Below are 16,873 nucleotides of genomic sequence, written 5' to 3'. Positions count from 1 at the left end.
GTGTCTACATTTAGGCATTCATCATAGAAAACGTTGGTGGCAGTAACTCAGAATTTCTATTTTCTTTTGTACTGCAAAAGACATGACACATACACAAGTGTATTAAGCATGTGATGGAAACGGCTTCTTTCTGCTCATTCTGCCACTTTGACAGAAGCGACCAGGAGCTTTTTCTTTTAAATAAGTCAGGAAAGATATCAGACTGTTATTTCTGTCTCCGACTGCATAGCCTCATGTGTCAAGCAGTGATTAAACAGCATTTTTGATTTTTTACGTGTCATTGTATTCATAACAATATCTCAGAAGGCATAAGCTTGTATTGAGAATCAAACTTGATTTTTAAAATTATGTACAAAAATTAGTTTTCATATCACCATTTATGAATTATTTTCATGAAAAAAAGGTAAGCACTCATTTGAACTCTATGTCACAAATGCCTGGGATTGGAAAAGGGTTTCTAATGAGTAGCATATTGCCAGTAGCTGAGCCCCTCGCTTGGAAGGAGTGAGGTATAAGGTTCCTTGCACAGATTTGCATAACAAGGTGCTCATTCCAGTGAGGGACACTGATGACATCTAGTGCTTGAGTGGTTTGGTAATTTCAGGAGAATACTGAATTGAAATCATTGCTTTAATTCATGCTTATGGGATTATACTACTTAATAGAACATCTGATATAACAGAAAATATATTGCCGTTCTAGTCTTTTTTTTTTTTTTTTTTACTCCATCATTGAAATGTGTTTTATTTTCCCAAGAATCTGCTCTGCCCTCTGAATATTCTTCTTTTGCCAACCTGTCTGGATAATCCTTTGGTTGACTTCCTGTTTCTTGCCCTGGCCATAACAACACTGTGTGAGGGTAATTACCAAGCAGATGTGGTGGCACAAATTCTCAAGCAGCTGAGGAGAGTGATTAGTTACTTCTGGGTACCTTGCCCTTCTGCTGAGATGCCACACGTGATTTTCTGAAAGTGATAAATATCCTCTTTTCACAAAGCAGGGGTTTGGAAGTGTTTTAGACAGGACACCCAGAATCAAGGTACATGGTGCTCCTAATCACTTCTGGAAATGCTGTTTGCTCTCATTTCAATTTTGTGTTTCAACAATGATTTTCCTTAGAAAGTTCATAAATAGCATTTTCTCTAACCTTTCTAAATAGGAATCATATGTTTTAAACAATAACAATTTGCGTTTTTAAAAAGGTGTATAATTTTTTTAAAATACATGAACAGTGAAATCCAGTAATAAATTTATGAGAGCGCAGCGAATACTAGCTCTAGATCCAGGTAGCTCTGTGTTCAGAAAGGTAATTTGTTCCATGTTAAAGTGTGTTATGTCAAAAATCTTTTATAAAGTCTAAGGGTTTTTGCTAATACTGCCTTTATGAATAGTATGGTGACAAAATTCTTAGTCTTTGTTCATCCATTACATAAAATATTTAGAAACAGAGAGGTTATAACCTTTGCACAAAGTAGCCTGGGTTACATATCAATCCTCAAAGGTGGCTGAATTCATCAGTAAAATGCAGCATCGCTGTGGGGACTGAGACTCTATTACAGTGGTCAGACGGGTCCCTTTCCTCATTTTGAATCTTCCAGTGCAGGAGCAATAATTCACTGCTCTGTAAATCACTTTGGTGAATGTTGCCCATTTTTTTATTTGCAACATCCAAACATAGTCACATCCCAAGTGCTTACTATTCCATGTTTTTTGACCATCTTCAGCTACTAAATCTGTACATAAATGGGAAATGATTTAGTTTTAGTACTTAGCAGCGGAAGGTCCTACCCTTCATGCTCTCGCAACTTTGCTTATTTTGAAGCTGATCAGAGTTATATAAATATGTTTGCTGTAGTAAAGATAGGGCAGCGCTGAAATCTTCTTTGGGAAAAGAAACAAAGCTTTTGGAATTCAAGCCAGTTTGGTTAGTTGTGGTTGGATGTAGAAATTGTGGCTCTGGTCATAACAGTATGCCATGGCTCCAGTAAGGAGGAGATCTTGGAAGGGGGAGAGGTGGCTTAAATGTTTTAAGACAAAGTTCCGTTTCAGCTGTCATTTCTCAACTTCCTTTTCCTATTACAATGTTGCTTTGAAAAACAGAATGCTACATAACATTAGTGGAATAAATCCAATTCCTGCATAAAATCTTCAGTTGCTTACTTGCCATGCCTTGTTAATAGGTTGGGGGTTTTTTCCCACAAAATATGTAGCAAGGAAATGAGCTGCTTGTTTAATGTCTCCATTGTGGGTTTGACATCGGCAGCTTAACTCAGGCACGGCTTTGCCATCCTTCTCTTAGAAACAGACCTTGACGTACAGTGTGACTTAGAGGGCCGTGACGATACATCATCATCCTCCCTCTCTGCTGGGTTCTTGTTCCTTGTACCAGCCGTATTTTTGCATCTCTTGATGCAACCTCAGGGAATAAAGTTTCTGAGAGTCAAGCTGCGCAGGGAAAAGATGGAGGAGTTATGGCTCTGCTGTACCACTTCTGTCTCATGTAGACAGGGGGAAAAATCAGGGGAGAGGCTGTTCCCTCCCGTATTAATTTTGCATGGGAAGCCCATACAGGAACTCAAGGTTGTATGTTCCCTTCCAGCTCTGTAGAGGGAGAGGGAGAGAAGACAAGCTACAACCTAAACTTTAAATTTTTAAAAATTCATAAACACTAAAAGTGGGTATTAAAAATATGCATACTAAGTCATTTGCAAGATGCAAACTTAATATCAAATTTTAACCAATATTCATGAAATATTGGAACCTGATGATCTTTAAGGTCCCTTCCAACTCTAACCATTCTATGATTCTATGAAAATATTGTCTGCAGTGTTTGTCCAACTCAGTTATTCTGTTCACACCATGATGCCAGAGACTCATGATACTCGTGTACATCCTATGTTTTGCTATGAAACAGATAAATAACTACAGTTATTCTTATAAAGGGAATATATTTTCCCACAAACTTTCTGAACAAGGATGAGTTACTGCAGTTTAGTAACAGAACACAAGAGCACAATGGTCACAACAGGGAATTCCAGGTAGCAGGTCTTTGTCCCATGGCATGATACCAAGTGTCACAACTATGTGCTACACAGAAAAATCATCCCTCTTCTTTCAGGCAGATGGTATTGGCTCTGCTACAGGGTAAAATGCATGGAAAATAGATGCATTCCTCACTAATGTTGAATGTCTCAACTTTTAATGAAAATAAGATGTGCTTCCTTTGAACAAACAGCTTGAGTTGTATACAAAGCTTGAAAGCAAGACAAAATCTGCAGTTAGCAGAATCAGTGGTGTAATACTGACTTAAAGATTTATTTTTAATGTGTATTTTCCATTATTACTACTGAGCCTCACTACGTGATGTGGTCATTTAAACTAATCAGAAGATACACCTAGATGTTTCTGCTTTCTATTTTTATTTTTTGAACACATTGTCTTGGTTAAGGAATGTAATTTATTGTCACAGAACTGCCTTTGACTGATATTGTGTTGTTTTCCATTTATATTTACATGAATAGTAATGGTACAATAGTATTATACAATAGTACAATACCAAAGTTAACAAATACTGTGTAATTTATTTGGTTTATGTAATATGGTAACTGGGTTCCTCAACCATGACAACATATATGAGAGAAGCCATTAGACCCCAGGATTTTCAATCAAAAAGATTTTTCTTTCACAGACTCTATGTTTTGCTTCGAAAATACCTTGGGTTTTTTTCTAAATGTTGTATCTTAGATTGATATAATTTCATGTGGGAAAAAAACTCAAGCTACCTTAAAATCTGATAGAAATAGTGAATGTTGGTTGAAATTTGTAAAAATCAAAGTTACATTGTAGTGCAATTATAAACAGTCCTTGTTTACTGAGCATTCTGCCTGAGAAACACTGAGAATTAGGTTGATAACATTATCATTTACTATTTTACCTTCTGCTTTTAAATTAACTTTGTGGTTTATGGTATATTTAGCAAGACAATTAGCATCTAAGTTATTTTAAGTCACTGAACTGTGTGTTTATGTATATTTTAAAAAAAAAATAAGAAAGAAAAAGGGGAGTTATTCTTTTCATGAATGAAAACCTGATTTTAAATGAGATATTGTAGGGTTGAGCCCTTTTTTGAAGAGATGAGCATCACCGAAGTCAAAATCCTTTAGACACGTGTAAAACAATCTGACTGTTATTTCTATGTTGACGTTAGCTAAACTGCTAGAGACAGTAAGAATAAGAGCAACTTGTATTTCTTTAACAAATGCTTTTCTTTATTCTTCCTTGGTCATACAGTCATTCCCAGCACAGCACTGCAACGCGTCCTCCCACAGTGAGCTTGCAGCGGACCATTTCTGTGGAAGGGTAAGATGATTCTCTGTTGAAGCTGCCCGTAGAGCTCTCAGATACCACTAAGCCAGGCACTGAACTACCCACATGCGCATAGCTGTTAACCAGGTGTGGGTTTGCATACCACAGCGGTCAGGTCTGTGAGATGACCAAATAAATACTTTCAAATTACTACTGATGCATGCTAGATATTTACACTGAAAGGTTTGGTTTTCATGGAGATGAGACTATCTGTCATGGAGATATATTAACTACAATCTCTTCAATTAATCTCACTTGACTAGTGTGAATATTTACGTGTGTTAGCTGTAAAATAGTTCCCACTAATCATGGAAATACCCAGTGAAGCCTTAGTCTATTTTCTTAATGTATGCATGAGTTCTTTTTGACAAAGTAGTGTCCTAAACTAAGGATGAAGAATTATTGATAGACAATAATAATCCTGTGCTGGTGTGTATCTATGTATATTAATGTGTTAATTGTAGAGGTATACATCTGAGTGCTCAGCTGACTCCGTTTTAACAGAAATATTTGGGTAAAATATGAATAATTCACAACCACAGTTAATACTTTTGCATCTTTATGACATTAGAAAAGCTGGTATTTAGCAGACACAGATTTTGGTTGCACTGACTGACATAGTTCACAAATAATGTTAGATTTTTTTCTCCCCTCCCATAGAAATGTGGAACTGTGTGAAATATTGTGTAGGCATGGGTAATAGCATGTTATTGTCTGCTCTTAGGTCCTATTTCAAAGCTTTTCTTTCTTGTGATAAAAGTGAGAATCCAAAGTTTCCACAGAAGAAAGATGTTATCTTGTTTTGTTTTCTTTTATGTTACAAACTTACCATGGTGCAGCCAGAAAATAAGATAGTAGATATATAAAATAATCCACCCCTAAATGAAGCCTGAAATGGTTTTCTCACAAGTCTCAATTTTTTCTTTCTTATCTAGATCTCAGATCTAAGATTTTAATTTTTTATTTAAAATGTGTAGGACAACTGTAGTAATTATTCATTGAAAACAAGACTGAATAATGAAATTGCTACAGGAAGGGTGTATATGGCTTAAAGGCTGTCATTTGGAAGGTAGTTCTATAAACGAAGGCCTCATCATCCAGCTTTCTTGCTCAAAACAGGGCTACTTTCAGGTTAGAACAGGTTGTTCAGGGTCTTGTCCAGTGAAGCTGTGACTATCACCAAATGTGGAAATTACACAAGCTCTGGGCACCTTGTCTCACTGCTCAAACATTCTCATGACGGATTTCTTTTCTTTATCTCTCTCCTTCTCTCTAATGAACAGACAGTCATAATAAATTCCCCTGTCTTTTTCCTTAAATCGATTCATGTATAAATTGATGTTTGAAATAAAACTGAGCTTCAGGAACAAATTTATCAATTAAAATGGTGATTGAATTAAAAAAAAAAAAAAAAGGAGGAAAAAAAATCATTTGTTATATTGAGATTTAAGGAAAGAAATTCTATTATGATGTCTCTGACTTGGTCTACTGGACTCCATAATTCAGGACGTATCCTACAGGTTTAAACTCCTATTGAAATTTGGAAATCAATCTGTCTACATGAATTTTTAGATAGATTGCAGAATCTGTACTGGCCATGCAGACAGCTTGCATATATTTTGTATGAATCATTAGAGTGCAGGAAATCTGCAATTGATATTACAGGTCTCCTGCTGTTCAGGAGGTAGAAGAATATCTGGCTTGTAATTATTACTAATCAACTTACACTGAATCATATTTCATTTCACATAGGAAAGTGGGACTGTTAGCCTATTACACCTCAGAGCAAAAATAGGTAATCAGCTCAGCCCTAGATATTTCATTATGTTAAAGCTCAATTTATTCTGATGTTTTTGTGAGGTCCATGCTGCTAAGTGTGTTTATAGCTAATACAATTTGAGGTCAAAACAAAGTTATTTTTCTCTTTTAGGAACCGGGTTTCCTCAGTAGATACCTGTATTTAGGTGACTCATGATATTGCTTTTGAGGTGCTCTTTGTAAATAGCTGCACACCCTTAGATTTGTGGCCTGCACGCTGGCGCGCTCTGACTGACTCTGTAGGCACTGAAGTAATATAATTATTGGGTCCTGTGAAGGAGAAATGAAATATGGGAGGGTTAAAGAAATACAGGGGGAATTGCATTCGCTGGCATTTATTCCTTTCCACCCTGTTGAATGTGTGATAATTGAGCTGGCTAGAATAGCTTTTTTAAAAAACTTAAATAGTTTTTTCATCTAGGTAATGGATTAATGTAAAACCATTTTTTTTTAGGGAGGGTATAGCAAAAAAATTATTAGCAAAGTGGAAAAAAATAAAGATGACTTTAAAGATTAAATTTTCTTTATATTCAAGCCATATATTCTTCACAGCTTAATAACTGTACATGAGGTAAACAGATTTATTATGTGTATAGAAGCATGAACTTCACAGGTGTTTGATGTCACTGTTAGTGTGATCTAATTAGTAACTCCCCTGATGGTTTATTTGCATGGTTTAAAAACAAGAAAACTATAATGTTTGGATTTGAAAATATTGTTAGTCTGAGTTTTTTGAAATGGTTTTGATGAACATGAGTAACTATGAGTATTCAAAATAGGAAAAATATTGGATGAAATCTAAAACCTATTATTTGGAAATCTTGCTGTACTATGGCACGAAGCTATAATGTTAGTGGTGTATGATAGCTGTTCTCTGCGCAGTTGACATTCAGACTAAATTGTATTTTATATGCTACCAGTCATCTCTTCTGCTGAGCTGCTTAAGATACTGGGATTTCAACTTATTTGATCAAGTGTGCTTTGATGGAAATTTTAAACGAATTTATCAACATGACTGAGTATCTCAAATATATATATAAATATTTATACATAAATAAACAACATTTGAACCATGACTAAGGGTAAGAATTTTTATTCTGAGCAGGACAGATATTACAGACTGCTTTGTGTTTCAAAAGTGTCTTATATAAAGTAACTCTGGGTACTTGCTACGAACTACTAACGGACTGTGTATTGATATTTCGAAACATGGCTTAGAGGCACTGCTATTTCTAGATATTCTCATAGCCTTTGAATACTTCCCGTCCACTGACAGTGCAATGTGGTTCCCTATCACCATTTCCATCTCTGCCAGCTTTGTTTACAAACTGAAAAGCTGGAGCATTCATGGTAAATAGAACCATCGAATGCTGTAAGTAATACTTGATAGAGAAGTGGCTCCAATATGGAACCAATAGCTTTTAAAAGCAGGATGCAAAGCAACCTTTCTAGTATGGAGTTGCCTGTGCTAGGTATGGCAGGTGGACCAGAGATGCAATTTTCAGGATTTATTTTGATTATTAGCATGTAAATAATGCACCTCTTTGATCAGGGAAAAGAGGCAAGTGCTTATGTGAGACAAAGTATAAATGAAGCAGCATACTGGAATAATCATCCCCCTTGCAAAGTTAAAGAGGCTATTAGCTGTCCTACATTGTCGCTCTAGAAATCAATGAGATTTCTCAAATGTAGGAGATGTTCTCCTGTGCATGTAAAGTAAATGTCAGGTGTCATGGTAAAAATATAGACCAGTTTCACTTTTCAAATAAAAGATTATTCCTGTATGCCAATCCCATCTTGCTAGCTGGAAGCAGAAGACATTGCCTGGTGTGCAGGCTTTAATTTCTCTACAAAAGACAAAATGAAAGACTGTTAAAGTCCGGAGGGGTTCCCACAAAACAAATGAAGTTGCACATGTATAAGCCAGTGTGCTCATGCATGCATCAGTCAGGTTGAAGCCTGGCTCCCAGTAGGTTTCCTAGTATTAAATATGCTTCAAAGTTTGTGACAAGTTAGACATGATGTGTGCAGAATAAATGCTTTAAAAATGTAGTCAGTATTAAAGTTAGGATAAAGGATTGCTTCCGCAGTTAATGCCAACATTCAATCAACAAGGAATGCCAAGGAAACCGTAGTCAAATAAACAGACAAAATACTTCTTTCAAGGATAATGGGTAACTGTAGTAAGAAAAAGTATATTTTGCTATGTGATATGATAAATTAACATCTCATTAGAGGCTGAATGCTTTGCTGTTAGTATATCAACATTTAGTAAAATGAAATAATAAGTCACTAATCAATTACACGTAATGAAAATGAATGCTCTGCGCGTGACCGAAACATTGGCACGGTTTAAGAAGGCAAAGTTACCTCTCTGGACTGAGATGCTCAATGTGACACCAACAGATAAGAGGAAGATTTCCTTATTTTTGTTCTTTTCAACCATAATTGGAATCAGGACAATAACTAAAAAAAAGTCATAAATCAGGGATCAGACCCCACTGGATCAGGCGCGACACTGGTGGGTGACAGTGACATGTTCCAGGCTCTGAGATGGTAAAGGATTGGGGGCTGGAAGGGGCTGCCAGCTCCCTGCCACTGCCAGGTCGTGGTGTGTTGGAAACCTCCCAAGAAAGGCAGCTCAGAAGGAGGGCTGGGGAGGAAGGCAAGGGACAGTGGCTGCTTCATATGGTGGTGGAAAGGTTTTTCCAGGCCTAAGAGGGAAATAACAAGGGTAAAAGTAAAATCCGAGACACCACAGAAGTAATATTGCAATAAAGCAATAAATGAGAGCACTACGGATAGATATTTCTCTAAATTGTTGTGAAAGAGTTGTAGAACGTATTAAAGAAAATTTAAATAAGCTAAGTAAGTTTGGTTTTGCCTGAACTTCAAAGTCTTTTAAAAAGGTGTGTGTGCATATTCAGGCCTTCAGACACTTAAGATTTCAATTTCTCTCATGTGATTAATCAGATTTTAGAATGTCATACACACTGGCACATTCTCTGTCCATCCTACCTTTCTCTGTTAAATGCTGTGAAGAAGAATGCTCAATCTGTTTTTTCTAGGTCCTTCCAGTATGAATGCCCTTTGGCTGTCTGAAATAAACATGCAGTTATTTATCAGAATTTTTTGAAGCATGAGATGAAAACTGGAAGTATTGTACTGAGAAAGAAATGGCTTGATTAGCCAACTCATTAAGCAGGAATATCTTAGTGCTCGCAGTGAATCGTCAGAAGCCAAACACCATAGTGTGCAGAAGGGTACTTGGAGCCCTTAGATTTGGGGTTTTTTTTTCCCCCACGCTAATGTGTGACCTTAACCAACTAATAGAATTTATCTCTACTTCAGTTTTCCCTCCTGCTGTTTGCTACTTTAAGTAGCTTGAATGTTTTTTTTGTTGCGTGATGTGTCTGTAGAGCTTTGCACAGAGCCTGTGGGGCCTCGGGTGGATCCTGGGTGCTGCCCTAATCCACCCAGTAATATCAATAAATATTCTTCTGGGCATTCTACGATGTGTGTTACTGTAACACCAAATCAGCATGTGCATGGATGGATGTATGATTGCAATACCCTTTGTGAAGCAAATAGCATTTAAAAAAGAAAAACCAAAACCACCACCCCCACCCCCCCCCAAAAAAAAAAAAAAGCAAGATCAAAGCCATATTTCTAAGTCCCTGCAGATTTGGGATACCTCATTGATTGTCTGTAACTGAAGAACTCTCTAGGACCTGGTATTTGAAAGCACCCAGTGTGCTTAATATTTCCGTAGATGTTCCCAAAATCATTTCAATGCCCCAATTTTATAGATGGTACAAAAGAAGCAGAAAGACAGAGCTGTGTCAGTGTGAGATGAATGCTAAAGCCGACTGTATTCTTTAATGTAGCCAGCAGCACAAAATAAGCAAATTAAAAATGGATTTTCTTTCAGTTAGTTACTATAAAAATTACTTGTTTTCAGAAAGCTCTTCTTCTTCATTTATCAGTCCAGTTTTTAATCTCTTAAATTAAATCCATAATTACTATGGATTCACAATCTATAGAAGGATAATAGGAATACTTTTTTGGGGAGGGGGGTCTTATTTTCTTATTGTAAAAGAGTACACTGATCAAAACAAACATTCAGTGCAAGTGTAGCAAATACAAAACACTAAGATATTTTCAAGATAATGAACAAATAAAACAAACGTGAACCGAAAAACCCCTGTTCACAAGGAAAAATGCCTCATGTTTTTGATTTATTTTTGTTAATTGCATTTTTATGACAGCAGAAATTTTCTTCAGTGTGGAAGCTTTACCCACTCTGATTTGTTACTGCTTATTGGTTTCAAATATTAATTTAATAATACTTTGCTGTTACATCCGGCCTGCAATTTATAATGTGCTTTACAGAATCTGATCTGATGCATTCCCTGAAGCAAGTAACCAAGTCCATCCAAATTGATTCTCCCATTGATTTCTGAGCCTGTAAATTTGTGTGGATTGCAGCACTTTATTTGCTCCTGGCTCAATTATAGTGAATCTTCCTTTCTTCTTTCCCTAGCTTTTTAATTCCTTCCCTGTTCTCCTTTACAGATGCACTGTCTCCCTTTATCCTGTTCTCTCTTTTCTTTTTCCTTTCTTTTTTTTTTCTTTTTTTTGTTTGTTTTGTCTTTTTTTTTTCCCCTTCTGCTGCCTTCTGTCAGTCCAGGAATGTTTTCATCTCACACTCCTTTCTAATTTCTGCTTGATTTCCCCTGCTGCTCTTCTCTGTTTGTATTTGGTACATAGCTGCAGGAGGGCACAAAACATGCACACACAGAATTAAAGTGCTCGTACGCTTTGTTAGCACCTCGAAACTTACCTTCAGCCGTATTTATCACAGAAATTGTAAAATGGGATAAGTAGGTAAAGCTGGATGCAGAAACATGCGTTTCAGAAACACTGGCTCTTGGGCTGTTCCCTTTTACTCGGTAGCGAGAGAGTGCCACCTGCTGTCTCCAAACAAAACTGTGAGCTTTTAAAATAAGTTACCCTGAAATTACCTTTCCCGCAGTTGCTGTTTTCTGTAGAGAACTACACGTTTTTACTGAGTGCATTTACTGCAAGAAAATATCGTTCACATTTGAGTTACTTTTCCATCACTTCTTACTCTCCCATCACGATCTCGTCTTTAAGTCTTTAATTCCGTTACTTCTTTACGGCATTTATCTGCGTTCTGTCTAAAGCTCCTTCTTCTTTAATAGAGGCAAAGTTCTTCCTAATGTTGCTTCCCAGATATTAAAGAAAAATTGGAGCACCAGTTCTTAGATCTCCTTAATCATATTAAAAGAGATGACTATCAACTTACATTCCAGATGAATAAATAAGTAACATCCTCATCTTCTCTTTATCAAAAGTAGCATTTTCTTTGACTCTGGCTAAAGCATTGGCAGATAACTCATTTCTACATTACTCGTAAGAGAGGCCCTCATCAGTGGCTACTGTAATTTGTTTGCTTGAGAAGCTTTCTTCCTACTTTAACTTCATAGCATGCTACAAACCTTTATTATCGTTATAAGGGGTTTTTTTTCATTTTCACACTAAGTACACAATGCAAGTGTGAACCATGATATATTTTAAAAATCTTAGCCATTTTTTATACTGTGGAGAATTGGCATATACCTTCTGCTTCCTGTAGTTTTTGCAGTATAGTCGTGGCTAAACATTATTTCTATGATGATGATACCACCACATGTCTGTTCCTGCATCCACCTTTCAGATTCTGCAAGATACTCAAATATGAAAGAAATATGAAGACGTGTTATGGTTGGTCACTTTCTATACAGCCAAATTTGAGTCATAACCAAAATGACCTGATTAGGCTAGAGAGCAGGAGCCCAAACTCATTGTGTTCTAATCACGGCTTCTGACATCTCCCCATGTTGTTTGAGCTTCCTCTGCTCATAATCATCCAAGAGCCGAATGTGAATTTTGCTGTCAAAAGGCCAGAATTACAGAACAGCACTGACAGCATTTTCGCATCAATCTGCTGACTTGATCAGAGACAGGGATTAATAACTTGGCCAATTTTTTGTTGAGCTGCACAGCTTAGTGTTCAGTAGATACCCAGTTGTATTGACCTAGTTTTTGCCCATAGCACTGGCTTTCAACTTTATGATCCAAGCTGCCTGTCACATGTGGAAATACTCAGTTTCATTTTCAACAAGAGCTCTTCTGATTTCTCACCAGCAGAGCATGCAAATTTATTTTGTTTGACTTTACTGCCTCTTTTTCCTCAATACTCAGGTAAATAAAAGGGGCAGTAGCTCAGCTCTCGCAAAGCATTTTTCATTTGTAGGACTCAAAGATGACAAGTGTCACCATAGCATTTTGTGGATGAGGAAACTGAAGCTGGAAGAACAAATGACTTGCCCAGATCACTCAGCAGCGCGTGGGCTAAGCAGGGGAAGGAATCCATGCTTCCAGCTCCCTGTCCTAGTTCTGCTCCAACCCCCAGGCCACCCTTGCTAATTAAAAACCTGTTTAGACTTCTTAGATCTGGATTACATTATATCTAGTCTGCACATATTTAAGGAAGTGCTAAAAGTGTTGCAACATGGCAAATCAGACGCAATGATCCAAAGGAAAACAAAACCCCCTTTTTTTCTGATTCAACCAATTTTCTGATTGGTTGAAAATACTTCAAGAATATACAAACTCAAGACTATGTCTTTTTCTCACAGCTATATTTTTAAAAGGTTGTTTTCTGACTATACAATGTTAAGAAAAAGATGGAGAACCATATGGAGTAGGACTAATGCATTCACTAAAGGTTACATTCACCTTTAAAATATTAAGAATTTGCTTTAGTTTTTTCTTTCAAAAGTATTATGCTCAGTTTCAGAAAGTTGAGATGTTATTTAAAGATCATGATCAAGCTGGGGATGCTGTTTGAACATTAGCGCTGGGCAAAGATGAACAAACATCAACTGATTTTGGAATTATCATGTAAAGGTTAATTCCCAATGTATACAGCATGGGGACTTAACTCACATCAAATAAGACATCCCTCGATGCATCACTTCTCTCTCTCCCTTTGTTTCTCTTCTTTAAAAACAAAATAGGTATGAAAAAGCCATTTGTATGATGTAGAACTCTTATATAGTACAGGGGAAATATTGGATCTATTTTACAAGAAGCATTCTGGAGTGTGTTTCTGTAGATGGTGTGTGCGTGCGTGTTTACAATTGTCACTTTGCTAGTAAATTTTATTTGTAAAAATTGGGAATTAGAAGAACATCCTATTACTCTGTGAGGAGTCACAGACCCGTAAATGTACGTGTTTGTGAGTATTTGCAGGGCTGGGCTTAAGATTTACACATACTAACATAAGAGTATTTACACTTTTTCTGAAAAGTTAGAGGGATTTGAAATGGGGTAAGTACCAATAAATATGTTGTGTGTATACGCATATGTGGTTGTGTGCGCTTGTGTATCCAAGGGAGAGACAGCCTTGTATGTAGAGTAGAGATTGGGAACTGGAATATCTGGGACACTTTCTCAAGGATGCTGCCTTGATTACATAGGAAAGTCATTTCTTTCTGGACATCAGTTTTCCCATCAGTAAAATGCATGTTATTATGTTTACATCCTTTGGGGCATATTTTCAATTTGCAGATGCAAAGTGCTGTATGAGATGTAGCTGTTATTATTTATTGATTTCCATCATAACGAACAACTCTTTAAACCAGTAAGACACAAGCAGATATCCCTCAGTCTGGTTTGGTGACAAAGCTGCTGTGTAACTTTACAATTGCAAGCTCCTGATAATGTCAAACCAGAGTTTTTCATGAGATTCTGCTCTATTAGCTCGATCATACAAATGTTGTTGGCTCCAAATCTGTCAGGATCAAACACACTTGTCATTGCTCTGCCTAGAGTTTCAAATTTTTCCTTTGTTCATTTGTTTACAAAGCAAGACTAGAACTTAAAAAAAGGTACCATGTAAAGATTGATTCTACTTGTATTTATAGTATTGCTGTAAACTAGATTATAAAATATCTTCATTGTTTTGGTTTTTCTTTTAATAAATACATCTCTTAACTTTGTGAAGATGACTCCAGTGCAGTGCGCTCAAATTAATAGAGATGTTTGGATTCAACCATGAAGAAAAAAAAATACAGCGCTGGTTAATTCCTACCTCATCTGTCCTCCAATTAATAGACTTATCTCATTTGTGAAATGGTTTCTTTAGGCAATAACAGGCCATTGTGTGTTAAGCAATATATAGTATGCTTAAGATGCCTTGAGAAATACGTACACACTAAGAGTTTTGAATGGATAAACATTATCATTTTGTTTCTATACAGAGAACCTCGAAAAATCATCCTGCACAAGGGCTCCACAGGACTTGGTTTTAACATTGTGGGAGGAGAAGATGGGGAAGGCATTTTCGTGTCTTTCATCCTAGCAGGCGGGCCTGCCGACCTCAGCGGAGAACTGCAGCGAGGAGACCAGATTTTGTCTGTAAGTATTTGTGTTGGGCTTTGCTGGGCAGCTGCTTCATCTTGTTCTTGGTCTATACTGAAAGGGACACAGAAAGAAGTCTTTTTGGTTTCCATGTTGTGAAATTCCAAGTTGAAAACAGTTTATCATTGAATATTTTTTTTATTTTCTCTTTCTTTTTATTGCATTTCTTAATGGTGTTACCTGTACTTAGTTCAGAGTGAGACTTTTCTCACTTAATGCTATCTACAGGATGGCAACGCCATAGGGAAGACCTAAACACAGTGCAGACCTCATCATCTCCCAGTTTAGCCCATTATCCAGTTCCATTTGCTCAAAATACACTAAGTCCAAAGATATTTCTCAATAAAAGGTGGGTGTCAGGAGGATGGGGCCAGTCTTTTTTCAGTGGTGCCCAGAGACAGGACAAGAGGTAATGGGCACAAACTTGAACATAGGAAGTTCCATCTAAACATGAGGAGGAACTTCTTTACTTTGAGGGTGGCAGAGCCCTGGAACAGGCTGCCCAGGGAGGTGGTGGAGTCTCTGTCTCTGGAGACATTCAAAACTCGCCTGGACACGTTCTTGTGCAACCTGCTCTAGGTGGACCTGCTTTGTCAAGGGGGTTGGACTAGATGATCTCCAGAGGTTCCTTCCAATCCCATATCATTCTGTGATTCTGTGATTCTGTAATTTCAGTTTTTCTTTTGAGAATAAAAAGCAGTAGGATGAACTAATCTAGGCTGGTGGTGCCATCTAGTGTGCACTACACTGCTTAGCAAATGGCCCAATACAAGAAGGAGATTAATTAGGTTACGTTAATTATCTCTGTGCCTCTAATGAATTTGATGATGTCTCTGAAATTCATTTTCAAATTTTAGAGGATAAAAGGCTTTGTAGCCTGAGGTTATATTTTGCATACTTATTCTCAAAAACATCTTTTTAATTTTTCTTTCATGCATATATTGATAGCACGCATTTAAAAACACAGAGCATTTATGTTTTAGGCTCTGTCAAGTAATTGAACATCTGACTGAAACAATCTGAATGTAAAGGACTTTGAATGACAATTAAAGCCTTGAAAATGTAGTTAAATATCCATTCATATTATGCCGCCTTACAGAAAAAAGAAACTATCCCAAATTGATACAGTCGAGGCTGTTTTATGTGAAGAACATAAATAGCCTTAAGGAAATGATCTGAAACACAGGAATTGTTCATCCCAGATGAGCGATGGACCCACCAGGCTGCTGTGTCCCACTGTCTCCTGCTGTCATGCTTTCCGTCCCGGTGGATCTTGCATCCTCAGCTACACTTTGCTTAGCAGCCGGGGCTGGATCCTGGACAGTTTGTGGCAGTGTTATGTGGTACTTTCCTGTTTAAACCCCTTCATGAGGAAGCTGGAAGTGGTTTTCCTACATTTTTCAGGAGTTTCTTGGCCACTGGCCTGTTCTATGAAAGGTGGATTTACATTCTACCTGTCAAAGTTTTGGTGTGAAAAGGTCCTGGCGCTGCTTTGCGTTATATGGAAAATCTGGCCTGTTAACACCAAAAGGATGCAGTAACCTGACGTTATAATATATTTTATCTAGTCCTGTTCCTTGAAAATGCTTTCATAAAAATTTAGAAAGGGCAAGTAAAAGATGTTTAGGTGCCATAAGAGATCCCTGAGCAGAAAACTTATAGGAAACTGCAAGAAAACAAATATAGACTCTTATACACGAAGAATTAAGGAAGGCAAATGCCGGAGCCAAGAAGAACACAGACAAAAAACCTGAAGAATAGAAATGGAAATATCTTCAGGACAATTATGCAATTTATTTTTCTCTGGCTAGATGCAGCAAAATGAGGCTGACTGAAAGAGCACTATGAGATCAAAGCCTTTCACAGTTCATAGTATTCAGAAATCCAGCAGCTCAGATACAAATGTAAAAGTCCATTTTCGTTTATTTTTAAGCAAGGTTATATTTAGCACTGTAGGGTACTGCCACAGTTGAATTTTTAACTCTCATTTTTGTCTGTTTCGTAGCAATGTTTTCCATAAGTTCTAATTAAGGTTACTAGTGTTGCTGCAGCTTTTAGTTGTCAGGCAAGAGTAGTTTATTTGTTCATTGAGCAGGGAGGGATGGAAATTATTACTAAATTAGACTGCATGCATAGCCCCAGGCAATTACCAAGCCAGGCACTGCCAACTTATTTAGTCACAAATAACTGTTATGAACCC

General features: G+C 37.1%; 1 protein-coding gene across 7 annotated transcripts in view; it reads left to right on the top strand.

The window, feature by feature from the left end:
- The window catches only part of DLG2 (discs large MAGUK scaffold protein 2), a 673,276-nt gene that overhangs the window by 423,864 nt on the left and 232,539 nt on the right, over nt 1–16,873 (top strand). For all 7 annotated transcript variants that reach the window (XM_074147594.1, XM_074147586.1, XM_074147578.1 and 4 more), the window contains 2 exons: nt 4,291–4,359; nt 14,514–14,670. In XM_074147594.1, the coding sequence (XP_074003695.1) occupies nt 4,291–4,359; nt 14,514–14,670 (226 nt within the window). The remainder of the gene's footprint in view (nt 1–4,290; nt 4,360–14,513; nt 14,671–16,873) is intronic.

Source organism: Numenius arquata, chromosome 1 (assembly GCF_964106895.1).
Source record: "Numenius arquata chromosome 1, bNumArq3.hap1.1, whole genome shotgun sequence".
NCBI lineage: Eukaryota > Metazoa > Chordata > Aves > Charadriiformes > Scolopacidae > Numenius > Numenius arquata.
The sequence above is the reverse complement of the archived record's forward strand: the minus strand, read 5'-3'. Positions and strand labels throughout refer to the sequence as shown.